General features: G+C 43.2%; 1 protein-coding gene across 2 annotated transcripts in view; it reads right to left on the minus strand.

Annotated features, from left to right (window-relative positions):
- Positions 1–23,301, minus strand: part of FIG4 (polyphosphoinositide phosphatase FIG4) — a 229,237-nt gene that overhangs the window by 17,811 nt on the left and 188,125 nt on the right. For both annotated transcript variants that reach the window (XM_068345978.1, XM_068345977.1), the window contains exon 21: positions 21,735–21,805. In XM_068345978.1, the coding sequence (XP_068202079.1) occupies positions 21,735–21,805 (71 nt within the window). The remainder of the gene's footprint in view (positions 1–21,734; positions 21,806–23,301) is intronic.

Raw genomic sequence — 23,301 nt, forward strand, 5'->3', positions numbered from 1 at the left:
AAGAAGTAGAACAAGGTAAGTCAAAGGTTATCAAAAGAATCCCTCTCCTCTAGCTTGGTGAAGAATCCTGCTCCGAACGAATCTGTTTTCATTGTCTATGTACCTACAAAGTTAACCTCCATTAGGGTCCGTTTTACGGCTTGCAGATCCGAAGGTCCAGGAATAGCAGGTTCCTAAAGGTGGACAGGGAGGAGCAGGATGAAAAAGGGTCCTCAAAGAGCTGGTGAGTTTCAAGAAAAAAAACTCATAGAGGGAGAGGAATGAAGCATTTGTATGATGTATGGGAAGAGGTCCACAAGGGTGTTAGACTGACTGAGCCACGGTGGATGATAACATGCCAGCAAATAGGAAATGTCAGAATTCTAAACAAACAACCAAATCCAGGAGGATCACTCAAATGGTACCTCTTAGATCGGACTACACTTCCCTCTATAGGACCCTGGAGTAAAACCACCTGTTATAGGTTCAGATTATCTTCTGATCCAAAGACTTTGATTTGTTGTTTGGTTATTCGGTCCACCATGGTCCCTCGACTGAACCTCCATACTTTCAATATCTCAAGTTTTACGGCAGATGAGATCCCAAAGTTCCTTGAAGAGCCAGTTTCGTAAATTATGAGAACTTGTTAAAAATCTTCACCCATATTAAGAGGTTAAAAAAGGTTTGATCTCTAAAGCTTCCCACCAGTGACATAGATTTTGGTAGCCAGAACTGGATGCAGGCATGACACCTGCAAGGTTTGGCAGAGTTATTACTCCACAGTTGGCTATACTTAACTTTTGAGTCGCCCATCTATAACCAAGTAACACCAAGATGATAAGTGTTTAATTCGATTAGTATAGCATCATTGATCCTCAAGGGAGGAGAATTCTGCCTTCTACTATACTAAGAACAAATGGTTCAACTTCTACTTACCCATCCTCCTTCAATTTCACAAAAAAAAATGGGCTTAGGGAAAGTTTTAAAATTTTCAATGAACAATCTATTCTGAAGAAATGTTTTAATTTTGCCTTGTTTCAAGACTTGTTCTCCTGTCTAGTCTTCAGCTGCTGAATCTCATCTTAATTTGTTGGACGAGAACTTACTTACAGTCTATTAAATTTCTTATTTCTGATCTAGATATTAATCTCTGGCACCGTCATTCAGCTAGTTCTTTATGCATGTTGCATAAGATTTTTCATAATTCTGACTATCCTTTACATTCAGATCTTCCTGGACAGTACCATCCTGTTCGTAATACTAGGTATGCAGTTAATCCAAATAATCATGCCTTCTCCATCATAGGGCTCAATACTACACAGTATTCTAGAAGTTTTATTTCAGCTATGATCAGGTGAGATTGGAAGTATGTTTATGAATAGAAGGATGGATATATTGGCTTTGTGCGAGACAAAAATGAAAGGGAAAGGTGAAGTGATGTTTGGTGAAATGTCTGGTAGAGTGTCTGGGATTGAAAGGGGAAGAGCAAGAGAAGGTGTGGCTTTATTGCTGAGTGAATGGATGACAGGTAAAGTAGTGGAATGGAAGGAGATATCATCTAGGTTAATGTGGGTAAGGGTTAGGTTGGGTAGGGAATGTTGGGCTTTTGTCATTGCGTATGGGACAGGTTGTGAGAAAAGTGAAGAAGAGCGGAATGAGTTCTGGAATGAATTAACTAGGTGTGTAGAAGGACTGGGTAGAAGGAATTATGTAGTTGTCATGGGTGACTTGAATGCTAGAGTGGGCGCTAGAGAGGTAGAAGGTGTCATTGGGAAGTATGGCGTACCAGGTGAAAATGAGAGTGGTGAGAGACTGGTAGATATGTGTGTTGAGCAAGAGACGGTGATAAGTTCTAGCTTTTTCAAAAAGAAAGATAAAAACAAGTATACATGAGTAAGAGTGGCAAATGGAAGAGTGGTAGAAAGGACATTAATGGATTATGTGTTGATAACTAAAAGAATGTTTGGAAGATTGAAAGACGTGCACGTGTTTAGGGGTATTTGGCTAATGGTATGTCTGATCGTTTTATTTTGGTGGAAGGAAAACTAGTTGTAGCAAAAGAGTGAGGGAATAAGAGTAGGTGGATGTAAAAGGGAGCTAGTGAGGGTTGAAGAGCTAATAAAACCGGGGTAAAAAGTGGCCGCGGGGGCATATAAAAATTAGAATAGCGCCAACGTTATCCCTGCGTGTCGTACGAGGCGACTAAAAGGGACGGGACGAGGGGGCTGGTAACCCCCTCTCCTGTAATAAATTCCTACGAGACATCGACAAGGAGATGGAGCTGGGGGGAGAGTGACTGCTCCCCGCACTCTAGTTTTGGGGTGTTTGAATGTGCGGGGATGTAGTACGATAGAGAGTAAAAGATGTGAGATTGGAAGTATGTTTAGAAGTAGAAGGATGGATGTATTGGCCTTGTGTGAGACAAAGATGAAAGGAAAGGGTGAAGTGATGTTTGGTGAAATGTCTGGTAGAGTGTCTGGGATTGAAAGGGGAAGAGCGAGAGAGGGTGTGGCGTTATTGCTGAGTGAATGGATGACAGGTAAAGTAGTGGAATGGAAGGAGATATCATCTAGGTTAATGTGGGTAAGGGTTAGGTTGGGTAGGGAATGTTGGGCGTTTGTCAGTGCGTATGGGCCAGGTAGTGAGAAAAGTGAAGAAGAGCGGAATGAGTTCTGGAATGAATTAACTAGGTGTGTAGAAGGACTGAGTAGAAGGAATTATGTAGTTGTTATGGGTGACTTAAATGCTAGAGTGGGCGCTGGAGAGGTAGAAGGTGTCATTGGTAAGTATGGCGTACCAGGTGAAAATGAGAGTGGTGAGAGAATGGTAGATATGTGTGTTGAACAAGAGATGGTAATAAGTGCTAGCTTCTTTAAAAAGAAAGATAAAAATAAGTATACATGGGTAAGAGTGGCAAATGGAAGAGTAGTAGAAAGGGCATTAATGGATTGTGTTGATAACTAAAAGAATGTTTGGAAGATTGAAAGACGTGCACGTGTTTAGGGGTATGGCTAACGGTATGTCTGATCATTTTTTGGTGGAAGGAAAATTAGTTGTAGCAAAAGAGTGGGGGAATAGAGTAGGTGGATGTAAAAGGGAGGTAGTGAGGGTTGAAGAGCTGATAAAACCGGGGGTAAAAAGTAAATATCAGGAAAGGTTGAAAATGGCATATGACGAGGTGAGAGTAAGAGAAACTGGTAATTTAGAGGAGGAGTGGAAGTTAGTAAAGGAAAATTTTGTTGGGATTGCAAGTGATGTATGTGGGAAGAAGGTTGTTGGAGGCAGCATGAGGAAGGGCAGTGAATGGTGGAATGAAGGAGTGAAGGTAAAAGTGGAAGAGAAAAAGAGGGCTTTTGAAGAATGGCTGCAGAGTAATAGTATAGAGAAGTATGAAAAATATAGAGAGAAAAAGGTGGAAGTAAAGCGCAAGGTACGAGAGGCAAAGAGGGCAGCTGACCTGAGGTGGGGTCAGGGACTGGGTCAGTCATATGAAGAGAATAAGAAGAAGTTTTGGAAAGAAGTGAAGAGAGTAAGGAAGGCTGGCGCAAGAATTGAAGAGACAGTGAAAGATGGAAATGGAAGGTTGTTAAAAGGAGAGGAGGCAAGGAAAAGGTGGGCGGAATATTTTGAAAGTTTGCTGAATGTTGAGGATAATAGGGAGGCAGATATAATTGCTGTTGCAGGTGTTGAGGTGCCAGTGATGGGAGATGAGAATGAGAGAGAGATTACAATAGAGGAAGTGAGGAGAGCACTAGATGAAACGAGAGTAGGAAAAGCATCTGGTATGGATGGTGTGAAAGCTGAGATGTTGAAGGAAGGGGGTGTGACTGTACTTGAATGGTTGGTGAGATTGTTTAATATGTGTTTTGTGTTGTCAATGGTACCAGTAGATTGGGTTTGTGCATGTATTGTACCACTATATAAGGGTAAGGGAGATGTGCATGAGTGTTGTAATTCAAGAGGTATTAGTTTGTTGAGTGTAGTTGGAAAAGTGTATGGTAGAGTGTTGATTAATAGGATTAAGGATAAAACAGAGAATGCAATCTTGGAAGTACAGGGTGGTTTTAGAAGAGGTAGGGGTTGTATGAATCAGATTTTTACAGTTAGGCAGATATGCGAGAAATATTTAGCAAAAGGTAAGGAGGTGTATGTTGCGTTTATGGATCTGGAGAAAGCATATGATAGAGTTGATAGAGAAGCAATGTGGAATGTGATGAGGTTATATGGAGTTGGTGGAAGGTTGTTGCAAGCAGTGAAAAGTTTCTACAAAGGTAGTAAAGCATGTGTTAGAATAGGAAATGAAGTGAGTGATTGGTTTCCGGTGAGAGTGGGGCTGAGACAGGGATGTGTGATGTCGCCGTGGTTGTTTAACTTGTATGTTGATGGAGTGGTGAGAGAGGTGAATGCTCGAGTGCTTGGACGAGGATTAAAACTGGTAGGAGAGAATGACCATGAATGGGAGGTAAATCAGTTGTTGTTTGCGGATGATACTGTACTGGTAGCAGACACAGAAGAGAAGCTTGACCGACTAGTGACAGAATTTGGAAGGGTGTGTGAGAGAAGGAAGTTGAGAGTTAATGTGGGTAAGAGTAAGGTTATGAGATGTACGAGAAGGGAAGGTGGTGCAAGGTTGAATGTCATGTTGAATGGAGAGTTACTTGAGGAGGTGGATCAGTTTAAGTACTTGGGGTCTGTTGTTGCAGCAAATGGTGGAGTGGAAGCAGATGTACGTCAGAGAGTGAATGAAGGTTGCAAAGTGTTGGGGGCAGTTAAAGGAGTAGTAAAAAATAGAGGGTTGGGCATGAATGTAAAGAGAGTTCTATATGAGAAAGTGATTGTACCAACTGTGATGTATGGATCGGAGTTGTGGGGAATGAAAGTGATGGAGAGACAGAAATTGAATGTGTTTGAGATGAAGTGTCTAAGGAGTATGGCTGGTGTATCTCGAGTAGATAGGGTTAGGAACGAAGTGGTGAGGGTGAGAACGGGTGTAAGAAATGAGTTAGCGGCTAGAGTGGATATGAATGTGTTGAGGTGGTTTGGCCATGTTGAGAGAATGGAAAATGGTTGTCTGCTAAAGAAGGTGATGAATGCAAGAGTTGATGGGAGAAGTACAAGAGGAAGGCCAAGGTTTTGGTGGATGGATGGTGTGAAGAAAGCTCTGGGTGATAGGAGGATAGATGTGAGAGAGGCAAGAGAGCGTGCTAGAAATAGGAATGAATGGCGAGCAATTGTGACGCAGTTCCAGTAGGCCCTGCTGCTTCCTCCGGTGCCTTAGATGACCGCGGAGGTAGCAGCAGTAGGGGACTCAGCAGTATGAAGCTTCATCTGTGGTGGATAATGTGGGAGGTTGGGCTGTGGCACCCTAGCAGTACCAGCTGAACTCGGTTGAGTCCCTGGTTAGGCTGAAGGAACGTAGAGAGTAGAGGTCCCCTTTTTGTTTTGTTTCATTGTTGGTGTCGGCTACCCCCCAAAATTGGGGGAAGTGCCTTGGTATATGTATGTATGTAAAAAGTAAATATCAAGAAAAGTTGATAATGGCACATGACGAAGTGAAAGTAAGAAAACCTGGTAATTTAGAGGAGTGGAAGTTAGTAAAAGAAAATTTTGTTGGGATTGCAAGTGATGTGTGTGGCAAGAAGTTTGTTGGAGGCAGCATGAGGAAGGGCAGTGAATGGTGGAATGAAGGAGTGAAGGTAAAAGTGGAAGAGAAAAAGATGGCTTTTGAAGAATGGCTGCAGAGTAATATGTTATTTTGATTATAAAATAAATTTTTGAATATACTTACCCGGTGATTATATAGCTGCAACTCTGTTGCTCGACAGACAACTCTACGGAAAAACTCGCCAGCGATCGCTACACAGGTTGCGGGTGTGCCCAACAGCGCCATCTGTCGACCAGATACCAAGCTCTCAATGTAAACAAAGACTCAATTTTCTCCTCGTCCCACTGCGTCTCTATTGGGGAGGAAGGGAGGGTCATTTAATTTATAATCACCGGGTAAGTATATTCAAAAATTTATTTTATAATCAAAATAACATTTTTCAATATTTAACTTAGCCGGTGATTATATAGCTGATTCACACCCAGGATGGTGGGTAGAGACCAGTAATATATGTTTACACTTTTATGAGCTAAGAGTTTTTTATTTCATTTTAGAAGTTATCAAAATAACAAAAACAAAATAAATAGGTACCTGGTAAGGAAGTCGACTTGAACAATTACTCTGCCTTTTAAGTACGTCTTCCTTACGGAGCCTCGCGATCCTCTTAGGATGCTGATCGACCCCTAGGATCTGAAGTATCAAGGGTTGCAACCCATACAACAGGACCTCATCAAAACCCCCTAATCTAGGCGCTCTCAAGAAATGACTTTGACCACCCGCCAAATCAACCAGGATGCGAAAGGCTTCTTAGCCTTCCGGACAACCCATAAAAACAACATTAAAAACATTTCAAGAGACAGATTAAAAGGATAAGGAATTAGGGAATTGTAGTGGTTGAGCCCTCACCCACTACTGCACTCGCTGCTACGAATGGTCCCAGTGTGTAGCAGTTCTTGTAAAGAGACTGGACATCTTTCAAGTAAAATGACGCGAACACTGACTTGCTTCTCCAATAGGTTGCGTCCATTATACTTTGCAGAGATATATTTTGCTTAAAGGCCACGGAAGTTGTTACAGCTCTAACTTCGTGCGTCTTCACCTTAAGCAAAGTTTGGTCTTCCTCACTCAGATGTGAATGAGCTTCTCGTATTAACAATCTGATAAAATCTGACCAAGCATTCTTTGACATAGGCAAGGATGGTTTCTTAACTGAACACCATAAAGCTTCAGATTGGCCTTGTAAAGGTTTAGTACGCTTTAAATAGAACTTAAGAGCTCTAACAGGGCATAAGACTCTTTCTAGTTCATTGCCTACGATCTCCGATAAGCTGGGGATATCGAAAGATTTAGGCCAAGGCCGAGAAGGCAGCTCATTTTTGGCTAGAAAACCAAGTTGTAGCGAACAAGTGGCTTTTTCTGACGAAAATCCGATGTTCTTGCTGAAGGCATGAATCTCACTGACTCTTTTAGCCGAGGCTAAGCATACCAGGAAAAGAGTTTTAAGAGTGAGATCTTTCAGGGAGGCTGATTGTAACGGCTCCAACCTATCTGACATGAAGAATCTTAGTACCACGTCTAAATTCCATCCAGGGGTAGCCAAACGACGCTCCTTGGTGGTCTCAAAAGACTTAAGGAGGTCTTGCAGATCTTTATGTTTGGAAAGATCTAAGCCTCTATGCCGGAAGACCGATGCCAACATGCTTCTGTAGCCCTTGATAGTGGGAGCTGAAAGGGATCGTCCTTTTCTCAGGTATAAGAGAAAAACAGCTATTTGAGCTACAGAGGTACTGGTCGAGGATACAGAAACTGACTTGCACCAGTCTCGGAAGACTTCCCACTTTGATTGGTAGACTCTAATGGAAGACGCTCTCCTTGCTCTAGCAATCGCACTGGCTGCTTCCTTCGAAAAGCCTCTAGCTCTCGAGAGTCTTTCGATAGTCTGAAGGCAGTCAGACGAAGAGCGTGGAGGCTTTGGAGTACCTTCTTTACGTGTGGCTGACGTAGAAGGTCTACCCTTAGAGGAAGACTACTGGGAACGACTACTAACCATCGAAGTATCTCGGTGAACCATTCTCTCGCGGGCCAGAGGGAAGCAACTAACGTCAACCTTGTCCCTTCGTGAGAGGCGAACTTCTGCAGTACCTTGTTGACAATCTTGAACGGTGGGAATGCGTAGAGATCCAGATGTGACCAATCTAGGAGGAAAGCATCTATATGTATTGCTGCTGGGTCCGGGACTGGAGAGCAATAGATTGGAAGCCTCTTGGTCAGCGAGGTTGCAGAGATCTATGGATGGTTTTACCCCAAGTGGCCCAAAGTCTCTTGCACACATCCTTGTGGAGGGTCCATTCGGTTGGAATTACTTGCCCTTTCCGACTGAGACAATCTGCTATGACGTTCAAGTCGCCTTGGATGAACCTCGTTACTAGGGAGATGTCTTGACTTTTTGACCAGATGAGCAGGTCCCTTGCGATCTCGTACAACGTCAGTGAGTGGGTACCTCCTTGTTTGGAGATGTACGCCAAGGCCGTGGTGATGTCCGAGTTAACTTCCACCACTTTGCCTCGAAGGAGAGACTTGAAGCTTTTCAAGGCCAGATGTACTGCCAACAGCTCCTTGCAGTTGATATGCATGCTCCTCTGACTCGAGTTCCACAGTCCTGAGCATTCCCGACCGTCTAGTGTCGCGCCCCAGCCCACGTCCGATGCGTCCGAGAAGAGAACGTGGTTGGGAGTCTGAACAGCCAGGGGAAGACCCTCTCTTAGGTTGATATTGTCCTTCCACCAAGTCAGACAAGACTTTATCTTTTCGGAAACCGGGATCGAGACCGCTTCTAGCGTCTTGTCCTTTTTCCAGTGAAAAGCTAGATGGTATTGCAGGACGGAGGTGTAGTCTTCCTAGTGACACAAATTGTTCCACGGATGACAGCGTCCCTACCAGACTCATCCACAGCCTGACTGAGCAGCGTTCCTTCTTCAGCATCTTCTGGATGGATAGCAGGGCTTGATCTATTCTGGGGGCTGATCGTCTTGTTGTTCAGCAACGTCCTCATCAGAGGGTTCCTCATCCGAAAACTGATGAGGAAACGGCAACGGAGTGGGCAACGTCTGGCTCGCTGAGTCCGGTCGCACTGGTGAATGCGTGACGGAGCCGGACGCAACATCATGGAACTGCTGCACAGTCTGTGAACTGTCAACAACCATGGGTGCGCGAGGAAGCACAGCGTCAACCCGAGACTGTCTAGACCGTCTGGGTTGTGCAGTCAACACCCTACCGGGTTGCTGAGGTTGACGCACTGCGTCAAAACAAGTCACCTCTGCTGGTTGTTGAACGTCCTGAACGTCAACAACCACCTCCGAGCGTCGCTTAACGTCAACGTGCGGCTGGCAACCCACACTGGGTCGCATCGGTGGAGGAACCACCTCAACTGGCAGACGCGAGTAGGTTACCTCAGCGTCAACAGGGCGCACAACCGACCGGTTGGAAGGTTGTTGGCCAGATGGTTCGGTAGCAACCTTCTCCGCATTAAAGTCCTCTATCAAGGACGCAAGCTTGGACTGCATGTCTTGCAGTAAAGCCCTTTTAGGGTCTACGGGAGCAGGTGCGGCAACAGACGGGGTTAGCGACTGAGGCGGTACCGCTTACCATCCCTGAAAGCCTTGTTATGCATGACATAATTGTACAGCAAAACTTCAAAGGCTCGAAAACAGCTGTGAAGTTGACCTGTAAAAAACTTGGAGCGTCTCCTGGCCAGGCGCCAGGGAGAGTCTACGAGAATTGAGAAGTCTATCTGGGCAGAGGCATGAACTCCCAAGCCGAGAACTTCTCTCGTGTCATATCAGACTCTCGCTCTATAAACCAGTTTAAAAGAAGGGAAAGCAAAGGCTGTATCCCCCAAACTCCTCCTGGTGAAAAACCAGTCGCCTAGCCAACGTAAAGCTCTCTAGGAGAGCGAGAGAGCACTAGCTTAAAAACAACGGCTTTGAAGTAGCTAGGCCTAGTGTAAGCTCTGACGTTTAGGCGAACGAGGAGCAGCAGTTACAAAAAGATCCGGACAAAGATCCTTAAAAAAATCATCATGATTTAATTAAAGTCCAAAGGGGGCTAAGCAGCTTTAGGCTCCTCTCCATCTGACAGAGTCCTCAAGGGAATATCAGTAGGAGGGGAAACAGCAACTTCCTCATCTACAGGAACCTTGTCCGATAAAAGCTGAGTCTCAAGCAAGGGAGAGACCTACCGTGGTGGCAATGCTTTACAAGCAGAGTCCACACTCACTGGTGCATTAGTAGCGGACCAGAACGCAACGTCATGTAACTGCTTGACAGTCTGTGATCTGTCAACAACTGAACTGTCAACCACAACAGGTGCGTGAGGACGCACAGCGTCCACTCGAGACTGCTTTGATTGCCTAGACTGAGCAGTCAAAACAACTCTAGAATGCGGAGGTTGACGCACAGCGACAAAACAAGTCAACTCCGATTGTTAGTGAACGTCTTGAACGTCAACAGGAGCATCAGCAAGTGGCCTAACGTCCAAATGCGGCTGAAAAACCACACGAGACCGCATCGAGTGTGGTTCTAAACAACCTGACTGACGTGACTAAGCTACGCCAACGTCAACAGTAAGCACAAAGGAACGTTAGGTTGGCTGAAAGCCAGGATATCGATGAGATAAACGGCTAGACTCAACGGACTAATCGGCAGAATAGTCTTCCATAAGGGAGGCAAGCATATACTGCATGTCTTGCCATACAACCCATTAAGGATCAACGGAAATGGTTGTGGTAAGAGACGAGGGTAACGTCTGTGACCGCAACACTTTGCCAACAAAAAAAGACTCTCGGAGTCTGTGTTACGCTTTTGTTAGGCGGCGAGCAGTTATCCGATGACTGCATAGGGTCAGAGCTGTCCTAATGGTTGTAACCAGGACGCTGGACCTGTCCTGAAAGGACTGACTTTCGCTTAAGGGCTTCGAAACCTTGTGACATGTTTCTTATGCGAAAAGCCTTCGGATGACGAGGAGAAACAACGTCTCTCTCGTCTTATGGTAGGGGAGATCTTGGTAAGATACACCCGATACCATAGAGGGAAAACGTCTGTTCGTTGATCAAGGCCTCTCGAACCCATAAGTCGTTTGACATTACTTCTCCCCTGGGCTTGGGAGCATGCAAGAGGTCCCGGACTAGGTGAACGACAGGCACGAACAGACGAACCCTCGGACGCAACACTGTAACACTTTGCGCATATCACTTTATCACTTCGATTTTCTGTTTTGCACTTATTTCACTGAAATCGAAACTTTTTTCTACCTGAAACAGGCAATTCTACCCTTCATTAAAAGGTAGTAATTGCGAAATCAGTCGTATAATGCAAGCTCATTAATACCAGCAAAAAACAGAAAACATATTTTAAGATAAAAAAATCAGTGGCTGGGAAAGAGACTAAACACTAGTTCATATAAACTACGTTTTCAATCTCTCACCGCACATAGCCTGGGGACGAGAATAAAAAACTAAAAACGTTTTATCCTTCCTCCCCGTACAGAGACTAGGGACGAGAGTAACTCGAGAACAACGTTACCCGCTTGAACGGAACGTTTTCTCTCCTCTCTCTCCCTCCGTCTCTATCTCTCTCTCTCTTTCTCTCTTGATTTCGCACCTAAGAGAAGAGCCCAATTATATTTCGTCAAAAAAAACATGTTATTTGACTAAAGGAAAAAACTGAAAGGTTTTTCAAATAAAAAGTTCCTTTAAAATAGAATTTAAAACATTTAAGCTAAGAAAGAATGAACAAAACGTCAGAATCGATTTACTCTTACTGCAAAGTGAAACCGTGATACACTCTCTCTCTATCGTAACGATAGAGCGCATGTTGAACGTCCTGAACGTCAACAACTGCGTAGCATAAATAAACTAAACGTTAGTTCATCTTTGAAAACAGTACGAAGACTATCAAAGAAATTCTTTCATAAAATATTACATTTAAAAAGTTTTAAATCCTTAGCTCTTTAAAAGCTAATTACGATATAAAGGGCTCAACGTTGATTAACTTCGGTTTCCAAGTTAGGACCGCCTACTCTCAGGAAAGGTCGCATATAAACAAAACATTAAAATTTATTTTTATATGTTTATAATAAATGGAAAGTTAATCGAAGAGGCCTAATAAAGGCGGAGAGATATAAAATATATAGAGGAAAATCTATAACGTGATAAGATAATTACTAAAAGCCTAAACACACTTCCGTCTAAGGGAAGGGTCGGCCATTTAAAAGTGAAAGAAAGTCCATACTCTCTTTGTCACCATAATTAAATCTATCCAAAACGAGTTCAAGATTTAAGATGAAGATAAAACACCTGCATAGCGAAAGCTCAAAACTAGAATATAGTACTTCACCAAATACAGTAGATGTGAAAAACTCCAGTTTAGCAACAGCGAGTAAAGTACGTCTTGTCGACACCTCGACAGAGAGAAAATTGAGTCTTTGTTTACATTGAGAGCTGGGTATCTGGTCGACAGATGGCGCTGTTGGGCACACCCGCAACCTGTGTAGCGATCGCTGGCGAGTTTTTCCGTAGAGTTGTCTGTCGAGCAACAGAGTTGCAGCTATATAATCACCGGCTAAGTTAAATATTGAAAAAGTGTATGTAGAGAAGTATGAAAGATATAGAGAAAAATGTGGAAGTAAAGCGCAAGGTAAGTGAGGCAAAAAGGGCAGCTGACCTGAGGTGGGGTCAGGGATTAGGTCATTCATATGAAGAGAATAAGTAGTTTTGGAAAGAAGTGAAGAGAGTAAGGAAGGTTGGTTCAAGAATTGAAGAGACAGTTTAAGATGGAAATGGAAGGTTGTTAAATGGAGAGGAGGCAAGGAAAAGGTGGGCGGAGTATTTTGAAAGCTTACTGAATGTTGAGGATAATAGGGAGGCAGATATGATTGCTGTTGCAGGTGTTGAGATGCCGGTGATGGGAGATGAGAATGAGAGAGAGATTACAATAGAGGAAGTGAGGAGAGCACTAGATGAAACGAGAGTAGGAAAAGCATCTGGTATGGATGGTGTGAGAGCTGAGATGTTGAAGGAAGGGGGTGTGACTGTACTTGAATGGTTGGTGATATTGTTTAATATGTGTTTTGTGTTGTCAGTGGTACCAGTAGATTGGGTTTTTGCATATATTGTACCACTATACAAGGGTAAACGGAGATGTGGATGAGTGTTGTAATTCAAGGGGTATTAGTTTGTTGAGTGTAGTTGGAAAAGTGTATGGTAGAGTACTGATTAATAGGATTAAGGATAAAACAGAGAATGCAATCTTAGAAGTACAGGGTGGTTTTAGAAAAAGTAGGGGTTGTATGAATCAGATTTTTACAGTTAGGCAGATATGCGAGAAATATTTAGCAAAAGGTAAGGATGTGTATGTTGCATTTATGGATCTGGAGAAGCAATGTGGAATGTGATGAGGTTATACGGAGTTGGTGGAAGGTTGTTACAAGCAGTGAAAAGTTTCTAAAAAAGTAGTATAGCATGTGTTAGGATAGGAAATGAAGTGAGCGATTGGTTTCCGGTGAGAGTGGGACTGAGACAGGGATGTGTGATGTCACCGTGGTTGTTTAACTTGTATGTTGATGGAGTGGTGAGAGAGGTGAATGCTCGAGTGCTTGGACAAGGATTGAAACTGGTAGACGAGAATGACCATGAATGGGAGGTAAATCAGTTGTTGTTTGCGGATGATACTGTACTGGTTGCAGATGCGGAAGAGAAGCTTGGCCGATTAGTGACAGAATTTGGAAGGGTGTGTGAGAGAAGGAAGTTGAGAGTTGATGGGGGTAAGAGTAAGGCTATGAGATGTACTAGAAGGGAAGGTGGTGCGAGGTTGAATGTCATGTTGAATGGAGAGTTACTTGAGGAGGTGGATCAGTTTAAGTACTTGGGGTCTGTTGTTGCAGCAAATGGTGGAGTGGAAGCAGATGTACGTCAGTGAGTGAATGAAGGAGGCAAAGTGTTGGGGGCAGTTAAGGGAGTAGTAAAAAATAGAGGGTTGGGCATGAATGTAAAGAGAGTTCTATATGAGAAAGTGATTGTACCAACTGTGAAGTATGGATCAAGTTGTGGGGAATGAAAGTGACGGAGAGACAAAAATTGAATGTGTTTAAGATGAAGTGTCTAAGGAGTATGGCTGGTGTATCTCGAGTAGATAGAGTTAGGAAACAAAGTAGTGAGGGTGAGAACGGGTGTAAGAAATGAGCAGCTAGAGTGGATATGAATGTGTTAAGGTGGTTTGGCCATGTTGAGAGAATGGAAAATGGCTGTCTGCTAAAGAAGGTGATGAATGCAAGAGTTGATGGGAGAAGTGCAAGAGGAAGGCCAAGGTTTGGGTGGATGGATGGAGTGAAGGAAGCTCTGGGTGATAGGAGGATAGATGTGAGAGAGGCAAGAGAGCGTGCTAGAAATAGGAATGAATGGCGAGCGATTGTGACGCAGTTCCGGTAGGCCCTGCTGCTGCCTCCGGTGCCTTGGATGACCACGGATGTAGCAGCAGTAGGGGAATCAGCATTATGAAGCTTCATCCGTGGTGGATAATGTGGGACGGTGGGCTGTGCTACCCTAGCAGTACCAGCTGAACTCGGTTGAGTCCCTTGTCAGGCTAGGAGGAGACGTCCCCTTTTTTGTTTCATTTGTTTGATGTCGGCTACCCCCCAAAATTGGGGGAAGTGCCTTGGTATATGTATGTATGTATGATCAGGTCGTGGAATGACCTTCCTAAACAGGCAGTTGAATCCGTGGAACTTCAGAGGTTCGAACTTGCAGCAAATGCCTTGATGTTGAACAGGCTGACAAATCTCTCTTTATAGTTATATGACATATCTATTTTAACGTTGTTACTGACCTGATATTCGATAATAATTATTCATTACTTCTCTCATAATTTATTTCCTTATTTCCTTTCCTCACTGGGCTAATTTACCTTGTTGGAGCCATTGGGCTTATAGCATCCTGCTTTTCCAACTAAGGTTGTAGCTTAGCTAGTAATAAGATGATAATAATAGGGACATTATTGCGAGGCACAAGGTAGGCCAACTTGACAGGTTAAAATGTACTATCAAGAAGGCAGAAGAGGAACTAACCCTCCCCCACTGACTACTTCGAGAGTAATCGAGAAACAGAATGTAGAGTTATTGGAGCCAGGCTCCTGAATGGACAGGCCCTCTGAAACCCCTAGCTCCTCTACCCAAGAGAGAACAGAAGAGGAGTATACCCCTTACCACTGTACAAGATCAAACTTAGCCAGTAGCTGGGGGGAAAGGCCTGACTTGATAACACATGGCTTTCTCATACTTATCTCTAAATCCAATATTAAAATGTTATTTTGATAATAAAATAAATTTTTGAATATACTTACCCGGTGATTATAATAGCTGCAACTCTGTTGCTCGACAGAAAACTCTATGGTAAAATTCGCCAGCGATCGCTACACAGGTTGCGGGTGTGCCCAACAGCGCCATCTGTCGTACAGATACCCAGTACTCAATGTAAACAAAGAACTCAATTTTCTCCTCGTCCCACTGCGTCTCTATTGGGGAGGAAGGGAGGGTCCTTTAATTTATAATCACCGGGTAAGTATATTCAAAAATTTATTTTATTATCAAAATAACATTTTTCAATATTTAACTTAGCCGGTGATTATAATAGCTGATTCACACCCAGGGGGGTGGGTAGAGACCAGCAAAATATGTTTACATTATTATGAGCTAAGAATTTTTATTTCATTTTAGAAGTTATCAAAATAACAAAAACAAAATAAATAGGTACCTGGTAAGGAAGTCGACTTGAACAATTACTCTGCCTTTTTAAGTACGTCTTCCTTACGGAGCCTCGCGATCCTCTTAGGATGCTGATCGACCCCTAGGATCTGAAGTATCAAGGGTTGCAACCCATACAACAGGACCTCATCAAAACCCCCTAATCTAGGCGCTCTCAAGAAATGACTTTGACCACCCGCCAAATCAACCAGGATGCGAAAGGCTTCTTAGCCTTCCGGACAACCCAAAAAACAACATAAAAACATTTCAAGAGAAAGATTAAAAGGGTATGGAATTAGGGAATTGTAGTGGTTGAGCCCTCACCCACTACTGCACTCGCCGCTACGAATGGTCCCAGTGTGTAGCAGTTCTTGTAAAGAGACTGGACATCTTTTAAGTAAAATGACGCGAACACTGACTTGCTTCTCCAATAGGTTGCGTCCATTATACTTTGCAGAGATATATTTTGCTTAAAGGCCACGGAAGTTGTTACAGCTCTAACTTCGTGCGTCTTCACCTTAAGCAAAGTTCGGTCTTCCTCACTCAGATGTGAATGAGCTTCTCGTATTAACAATCTGATAAAGTCTGACCAAGCATTCTTTGACAAAGGCAAGGATGGTTTCTTAACTGAACACCATAAAGCTTCAGATTGGCCTTGTAAAGGTTTAGTACGCTTTAAATAGAACTTAAGAGCTCTAACAGGGCATAAGACTCTTTCTAGTTCATTGCCTACGATTTCCGATAAGCTGGGGATATCGAAAGATTTAGGCCAAGGCCGAGAAGGCAGCTCATTTTTGGCTAGAAAACCAAGTTGTAGCGAACAAGTGGCTTTTTCTGACGAAAATCCTATGTTCTTGCTGAAGGCATGAATCTCACTGACTCTTTTAGCCGGGGCTAAGCATACCAGGAAAAGAGTCTTAAGAGTGAGATCTTTCAGGGAGGCTGATTGTAACGGCTCCAACCTGTCTGATATGAAGAATCTTAGTACCACGTCTAAATTCCATCCAGGGGTAGCCAAACGACGCTCCTTGGTGGTCTCAAAAGACTTAAGGAGGTCTTGCAGATCTTTATGTTTGGAAAGATCTAAGCCTCTATGCCAGAAGACCGATGCCAACATGCTTCTGTAGCCCTTGATAGTGGGAGCTGAAAGGGATCGTCCTTTTCTCAGGTATAAGAGAAAAACAGCTATTTGAGCTACAGAGGTACTGGTCGAGGATACAGAAACTGACTTGCACCAGTCTCGGAAGACTTCCCGCTTCGATTGGTAGACTCTAATGGAAAAAGCTCTCCTTGCTCTAGCAATCGCACTGGCTGCTTCCTTCGAAAAGCCTCTAGCTCTCGAGAGTCTTTCGATAGTCTGAAGGCAGTCAGACGAAGAGTGTGGAGGCTTTGGAGTACTGTACCTTCTTTACGTGTGGCTGACGTAGAAGGTCTACCCTTAGAGGAAGACTACTGGGAACGTCTACTAACCATCGAAGTATCTCGGTGAACCATTCTCTCGCGGGCCAGAGGGAAGCAACTAACGTCAACCTTGTCCCTTCGTGAGAGGCGAACTTCTGCAGTACCTTGTTGACAATCTTGAACGGTGGGAATGCCTAGAGATTCAGATGTGACCAATCTAGGAGGAAAGCATCTATATGTATTGCTGCTGGGTCCGGGACTGGAGAGCAATAGATTGGAAGCCTCTTGGTCAGCGAGGTTGCAAAGAGATCTATGGATGGTTTACCCCAAGTGGCCCAAAGTCTCTTGCACACATCCTTGTGGAGGGTCCATTCGGTTGGAATTACTTGCCCTTTCCGACTGAGACAATCTGCTATGACGTTCAAGTCGCCTTGGATGAACCTCGTTACTAGGGAGATGTCTTGACCTTTTGACCAGATGAGCAGGTCCCTTGTGATCTCGTACAACGTCAGTGAGTGGGTACCTCCTTGTTTGGAGATGTACGCCAAGGCCGTGGTGATGTCCGAGTTAACTTCCACCACTTTGCCTCGAAGGAGAGACTTGAAGCTTTTCAAGGCCAGATGTACTGCCAACAGCTCCTTGCAGTTGATATGCATGCTCCTCTGACTCGAGTTCCACAGTCCTGAGCATTCCCGACCGTCTAGTGTCGCGCCCCAGCCCACGTCCGATGCGTCCGAGAAGAGAACGTGGTTGGGAGTCTGAACAGCCAGGGGAAGACCCTCTCTTAGGTTGATATTGTCCTTCCACCAAGTCAGACAAGACTTTATCTTTTCGGAAACCGGGATCGAGACCGCTTCTAGCGTCTTGTCCTTTTTCCAGTGAAAAGCTAGATGGTATTGAAGAGGACGGAGGAGTAGTCTTCCTAGTGACACAAATTGTTCCATGGATGACAGCGTCCCTACCAGACTCATCCACAGCCTGACTGAGCAGCGTTCCTTCTTCAGCATCTTCTGGATGGATAGCAGGGCTTGATCTATTCTGGGGGCTGATCGTCTTGTTGTTCAGCAACGTCCTCATCAGAGGGTTCCTCATCCGAAAACTGATGAGGAAACGGCAACGGAGTGGGCAACGTCTGGCTCGCTGAGTCCGGTCGCACTGGTGGATGCGTGACGGAGCCGGACGCAATATCATGGAACTGCTGCACAGTCTGTGAACTGTCAACAACCATGGGTGCGCGAGGAAGCACAGCGTCAACCCGAGACTGTCTAGACCGTCTGGGTTGTGCAGTCAACACCCTACCGGGTTGCTGAGGTTGACGCACTGCGTCAAAACAAGTCACCTCTGCTGGTTGTTGAACGTCCTGAACGTCAACAACCACCTCCGAGCGTCGCTTAACGTCAACGTGCGGCTGGCAACCCACACTGGGTCGCATCGGTGGAGGAACCACCTCAACTGGCAGACGCGAGTAGGTTACCTCAGCGTCAACAGGGCGCACAACCGACCGGTTGGAAGGTTGTTGGCCAGAAGGTTCGGTAGCAACCTTCTCCGCATTAAAGTCCTCTATCAAGGACGCCAGCTTGGACTGCATGTCTTGCAGCAAAGCCCATTTAGGGTCTACGGGAGCAGGTGTGGCAACAGACGGGGTTAGCGACTGAGGCGGTACCGTTTACCATCCCTGAAAGCCTTGTTATGCGTGACATAATTGTACAGCAAAACTTCAAAGGCTCGAAAACAGCTGTGAAGTTGACCTGTAAACAACTTGGAGCGTCTCCTGGCCAGGCGCCAGGGAGAGTCTACAAGAATTGAGAAGTCTATCTGGGCAGAGGCATGAACTCCCAAGCCGAGAACTTCTCTCGTGTCATATCAGACTCTCGCTCTATAAACCAGTTTAAAAGAAGGGAAAGCAAAGGCTGTATCCCCCAAACTCCTCCTGGTGAAAAACCAGTCGCCTAGCCAACGTAAAGCTCTCTAGGAGAGCGAGAGAGCACTAGCTTAAAAACAACGGCTTCGAAGTAGCTAGGCCTAGTGTAAGCTCTGACGTTTAGGCGAACGAGGAGCAGCAGTTACAAAAAGATCCGGACAAAGATCCTTAAAAAAATCATCATGATTTAATTAAAGTCCATAGGAGGCTAAGCAGCTTTAGGCTCCACTCCATCTGACAGAGTCCTCAAGGGAATATCAGTAGTAGGAAGAACAGCAACTTCCTCATCTACAGGAACCTTGTCCGATAAAAGCTGAGTCTCAAGCAAGGGAGAGACCTACCGTGGTGGCAATGCTTTACAAGCAGAGTCCACACTCACTGGTGCATTAGTAGCGGACCAGAACGCAACGTCATGTAACTGCTTGACAGTCTGTGAACTGTCAACAACTGAACTGTCAACCACAACAGGTGCGTGAGGACGCACAGCGTCCACTCGAGACTGCTTTGACTGCCTAGACTGAGCAGTCAAAACAACTCTAGAATGCGGAGGTTGACGCACAGCGTCAAAACAAGTCAACTCCGATTGTTAGTGAACGTCTTGAACGTCAACAGGAGCATCAGCAAGTGGCCTAACGTCCAAATGCGGCTGAAAAACCACACGAGACCGCATCGAGTGTGGTTCTAAACAACCTGACTGACGTGACTAAGCTACGCCAACGTCAACAGTAAGCACAAAGGAACGTTAGGTTGGCTGAAAGCCAGGATATCGATGAGATAAACGGCTAGACTCAACGGACTAATCGGCAGAATAGTCTTCCATAAGGGAGGCAAGCATATACTGCATGTCTTGCCATACAACCCATTAAGGATCAACGGAAATGGTTGTGGTAAGAGACGAGGGTAACGTCTGTGACCGCAACACTTTGCCTACAAAAAAAAGACTCTCGGAGTCTGTGTTACGCTTTTGTTAGGCGGCGAGCAGTTATCCGATGACTGCATAGGGTCAGAGCTGTCCTAATGGTTGTAACCAGGACGCTGGACCTGTCCTGAAAGGACTGACTTTCGCTTAAGGGCTTCGAAACCTTGTGACAGGTTTCTTATGCGAAAAGCCTTCGGATGACGAGGAGAAACAACGTCTCTCTCGTCTTATGGTAGGGGAGATCTTGGTAAGATACACCCGATACCATAGAGGGAAAACGTCTGTTCGTTGGTCAAGGCCTCTCGAACCCATAAGTCGTTTGACATTACTTCTCCCCTGGGCTTGGGAGCATGTAAGAGGTCCCGGACTAGGTGAACGACAGGCACGAACAGACGAACCCTCGGACGCAACACTGTAACACTTTGCGCATATCACTTTATCACTTCGATTTTCTGTTTTGCACTTATTTCACTGAAATCGAAACTTTTACTGATTTCTACCTGAAACACGCAATTCTACCCTTCATTAAAAGGTAGTAATTGCGAAATCAGTCGTATACAGTAATGCAAGCTCATTAATACCAGCAAAAAACAGAAAACATATTTTAAGATCAAAAAATCAGTGGCTGGGAAAGAGACTAAACACTAGTTCATATAACTACGTTTTCAATCTCTCACCGCACATAGCCTGGGGACGAGAATAAAAAACTAAAACGTTTTATCCTTCCTCCCCGTACAGCGACTAGGGACGAGAGTAACTCGAGAACAACGTTACCCGCTTGAACGGAACGTTTTCTCTCTCCTCTCTCTCCCTCCGTCTCTATCTCTCTCTCTCTCTTTCTCTCTTGATTTCGCACCTAAGAGAAGAGCCCAATTATATTTCGTCAAAAAAAAACATGTTATTTGACTAAAGGAAAAAACTGAAAGGTTTTTCAAATAAAAAGTTCCTTTAAAATAGAATTTAAAACATTTAAGCTAAGAAAGAATGAACAAAACGTCAGAATCGATTTACTCTTACTGCAAAGTGAAACCGTGATACACTCTCTCTCTATCGTAATGATAGAGCGCATGTTGAACGTCCTGAACGTCAACAACTGCGTAGCATAAATAAACTAAACGTTAGTTCATCTTTGAAAACAGTACGAAGACTATCAAAGAAATTCTTTCATAAAATATTACATTTAAAAAGTTTTAAATCCTTAGCTCTTTAAAAGCTAATTACGATATAAAGGGCTCAACGTTGATTAACTTCGGTTTCCAAGTTAGGACCGCCTACTCTCAGGAAAGGTCTATATAAACAAAACATTAAAATTATTTTTATATGTTTATAATAAATGGAAAGTTAATCGAAGAGGCCTAATAAAGGCGGAGAGATATAAAATATATAGAGGAAAATCTATAACGTGATATAATTACTAAAAGCCTAAACACACTTCCGTCTAAGGGAAGGGTCGGCCATTTAAAAGTGAAAGAAAGTCCATACTCTCTTTGTCACCATAATTTAATCTATCCAAAACGAGTTCAAGATTTAAGATGAAGATAAAACACCTGCACAGCGAAAGCTCAAAACTAGAATAGTGTACTTCACCAATTAGTTGTGAAAACAAATCCAGTTTAGCAACAGCGAATAAGCACGTCTTGTCGGGAGCACGACAGAGAGAATATTGAGTTCTTTGTTTACATTGAGTACTGGGTATCTGGACGACAGATGGCGCTGTTGGGCACACCCGCAACCTGTGTAGCGATCGCTGGCGAATTTTACCTTAGAGTTTTCTGTCGAGCAACAGAGTTGCAGCTATTATAATCACCGGCTAAGTTAAATATTGAAAAATATACTTACATATGTGTCTTTTTGTGTATTCCTTTTAATGAAAAAATTGAATAAACATAAAATTAAATATCTTTGGAAAAATTGAGTTTAAATTTACAATACTGCATTAAGAGCAGACAACAAAAAATTGCTTGCTTGATAAACAGGGAATAAAATGGATATTGCTACTAGAACTAGAGGAAGCAAGTTAGGTAGAGAGGTTTAACTCCTCTCTTGGAGTTAGGAAAAACGTAATGTACTTTCTTCAATTAAACTACTGTACTTCGAAGAGAGTGAAATGTACATACCTCCACTACTGCCACTGCACACACTATTCTTTTGTACTGGACCACTTGTAGACTTATATATATGTTCAAACCTGAAAAGAAAAAATCTCATGAACTAACTAGCTATAACTATTCCTTTAATAGCCTAACTAAAGCAAAGATATGCTTATAGTGACTTGACCTTAATGAGAATGTAATTTTTACAAAATAATATTCATCATAGATCCTCAATTTTTCAGATGTCATATGGGTTTTAGCTGCAAATAATCAGCAGTGCTAGGAGGTGGTACATTATGCAAATGTTAGATATTCATATAATAAAAATTTCTTATTTTACAAAAATTGCACTTTTATTCACACAAAAAAATCTTCATCACAACTGTGGGAGGATTGATACCCCAAATAAAAACACAAAATTAGTGGATTGGAATGAAGGTTTCAACTTCTCCATGTTAATGGTAATTAATTTAGCAGTGCCAATCAAGGCTTTAAAAAAAAAGGTTTAAAATAATCAAGGTTCACAGTTTGCCATGTGACCTCTGAGAAGTTGCAGCTTTGTTTCCACTACAATCTTTATTTTTTCTTTTGCAAATTATATAGAAAACTCGTCCAAAAATAGGGTGAGGAGAATATCTATTAAGATAATACTGGATATTCAATATACAGTAAGTGGAAACAATGTAACCATTGACATTTTCTTTAAGACAAAGTATTACTAATTCTAACATGAGGAAACTTGGGTTAAAATACAGTAATGTCAATATCCTCATAAATGAAAAATAACTTCACTGTTTTCAGAACACCATGTCTCCAAGCAGTGTCATGTGTCTTCTCTGGATCAAAGAATATAGTCACATGCTGCTGCTAGAAAGCAAATGATTTACAAATAAAATATTATGTCGGCTTAAAAATCTACAAACAAATGCATTCTCCAGATTACACAATGAGTAGAAGATAGATGATTTTTCTACCCAAATTTTAAACAAGCCTTACATTGATCACCTTCTCCACGATCTTGCATAGGTACTGTAATATATAACTGAAAATAAGCAGAATCTTATAGCTGGAAGTCTAATGTTTTCAGGCTTCAAAATGGCTAAAATTTGATTACATTAAAAAAGAAAATTTTTTATTTTCTTGAATCAACACCTGAGTAGGAGATAAAATGCCCATCATCTTCATCCTCCAGCTTTTCATTATATGCAAGATGTGAAATGGGTCCGTCCATTCTCTTTTATCATATACTCCATCTTTCTGAGCTTCCATCTGAGCTAGGTCTTCATATATGATCTCTTTCTATGATTTACTGGTCTTTAACCAGCCACTTTAACACTTAATACTCTTATGGTTAATTGTTCCCAATCCATTTTCTTAACAAGTCTAAACCATCAAAATCTTTAGACCCGAGTCTTTTTTGCAGCTTCTGGACAATACCTCTCTACCAATACATCTTCCATACATAATATAATCTTCCTGCCAAACTCCAGCTATGAATTTTGGCCTTCTAAGTTCACACCTTATAATATTCTCTTCCATATTTTTAATAAGTCCCCATTTCTCTGCTGCATAGAGTTCTACAGACTTTATG

Source organism: Palaemon carinicauda, chromosome 22 (assembly GCF_036898095.1).
Source record: "Palaemon carinicauda isolate YSFRI2023 chromosome 22, ASM3689809v2, whole genome shotgun sequence".
Lineage (NCBI taxonomy): Eukaryota > Metazoa > Arthropoda > Malacostraca > Decapoda > Palaemonidae > Palaemon > Palaemon carinicauda.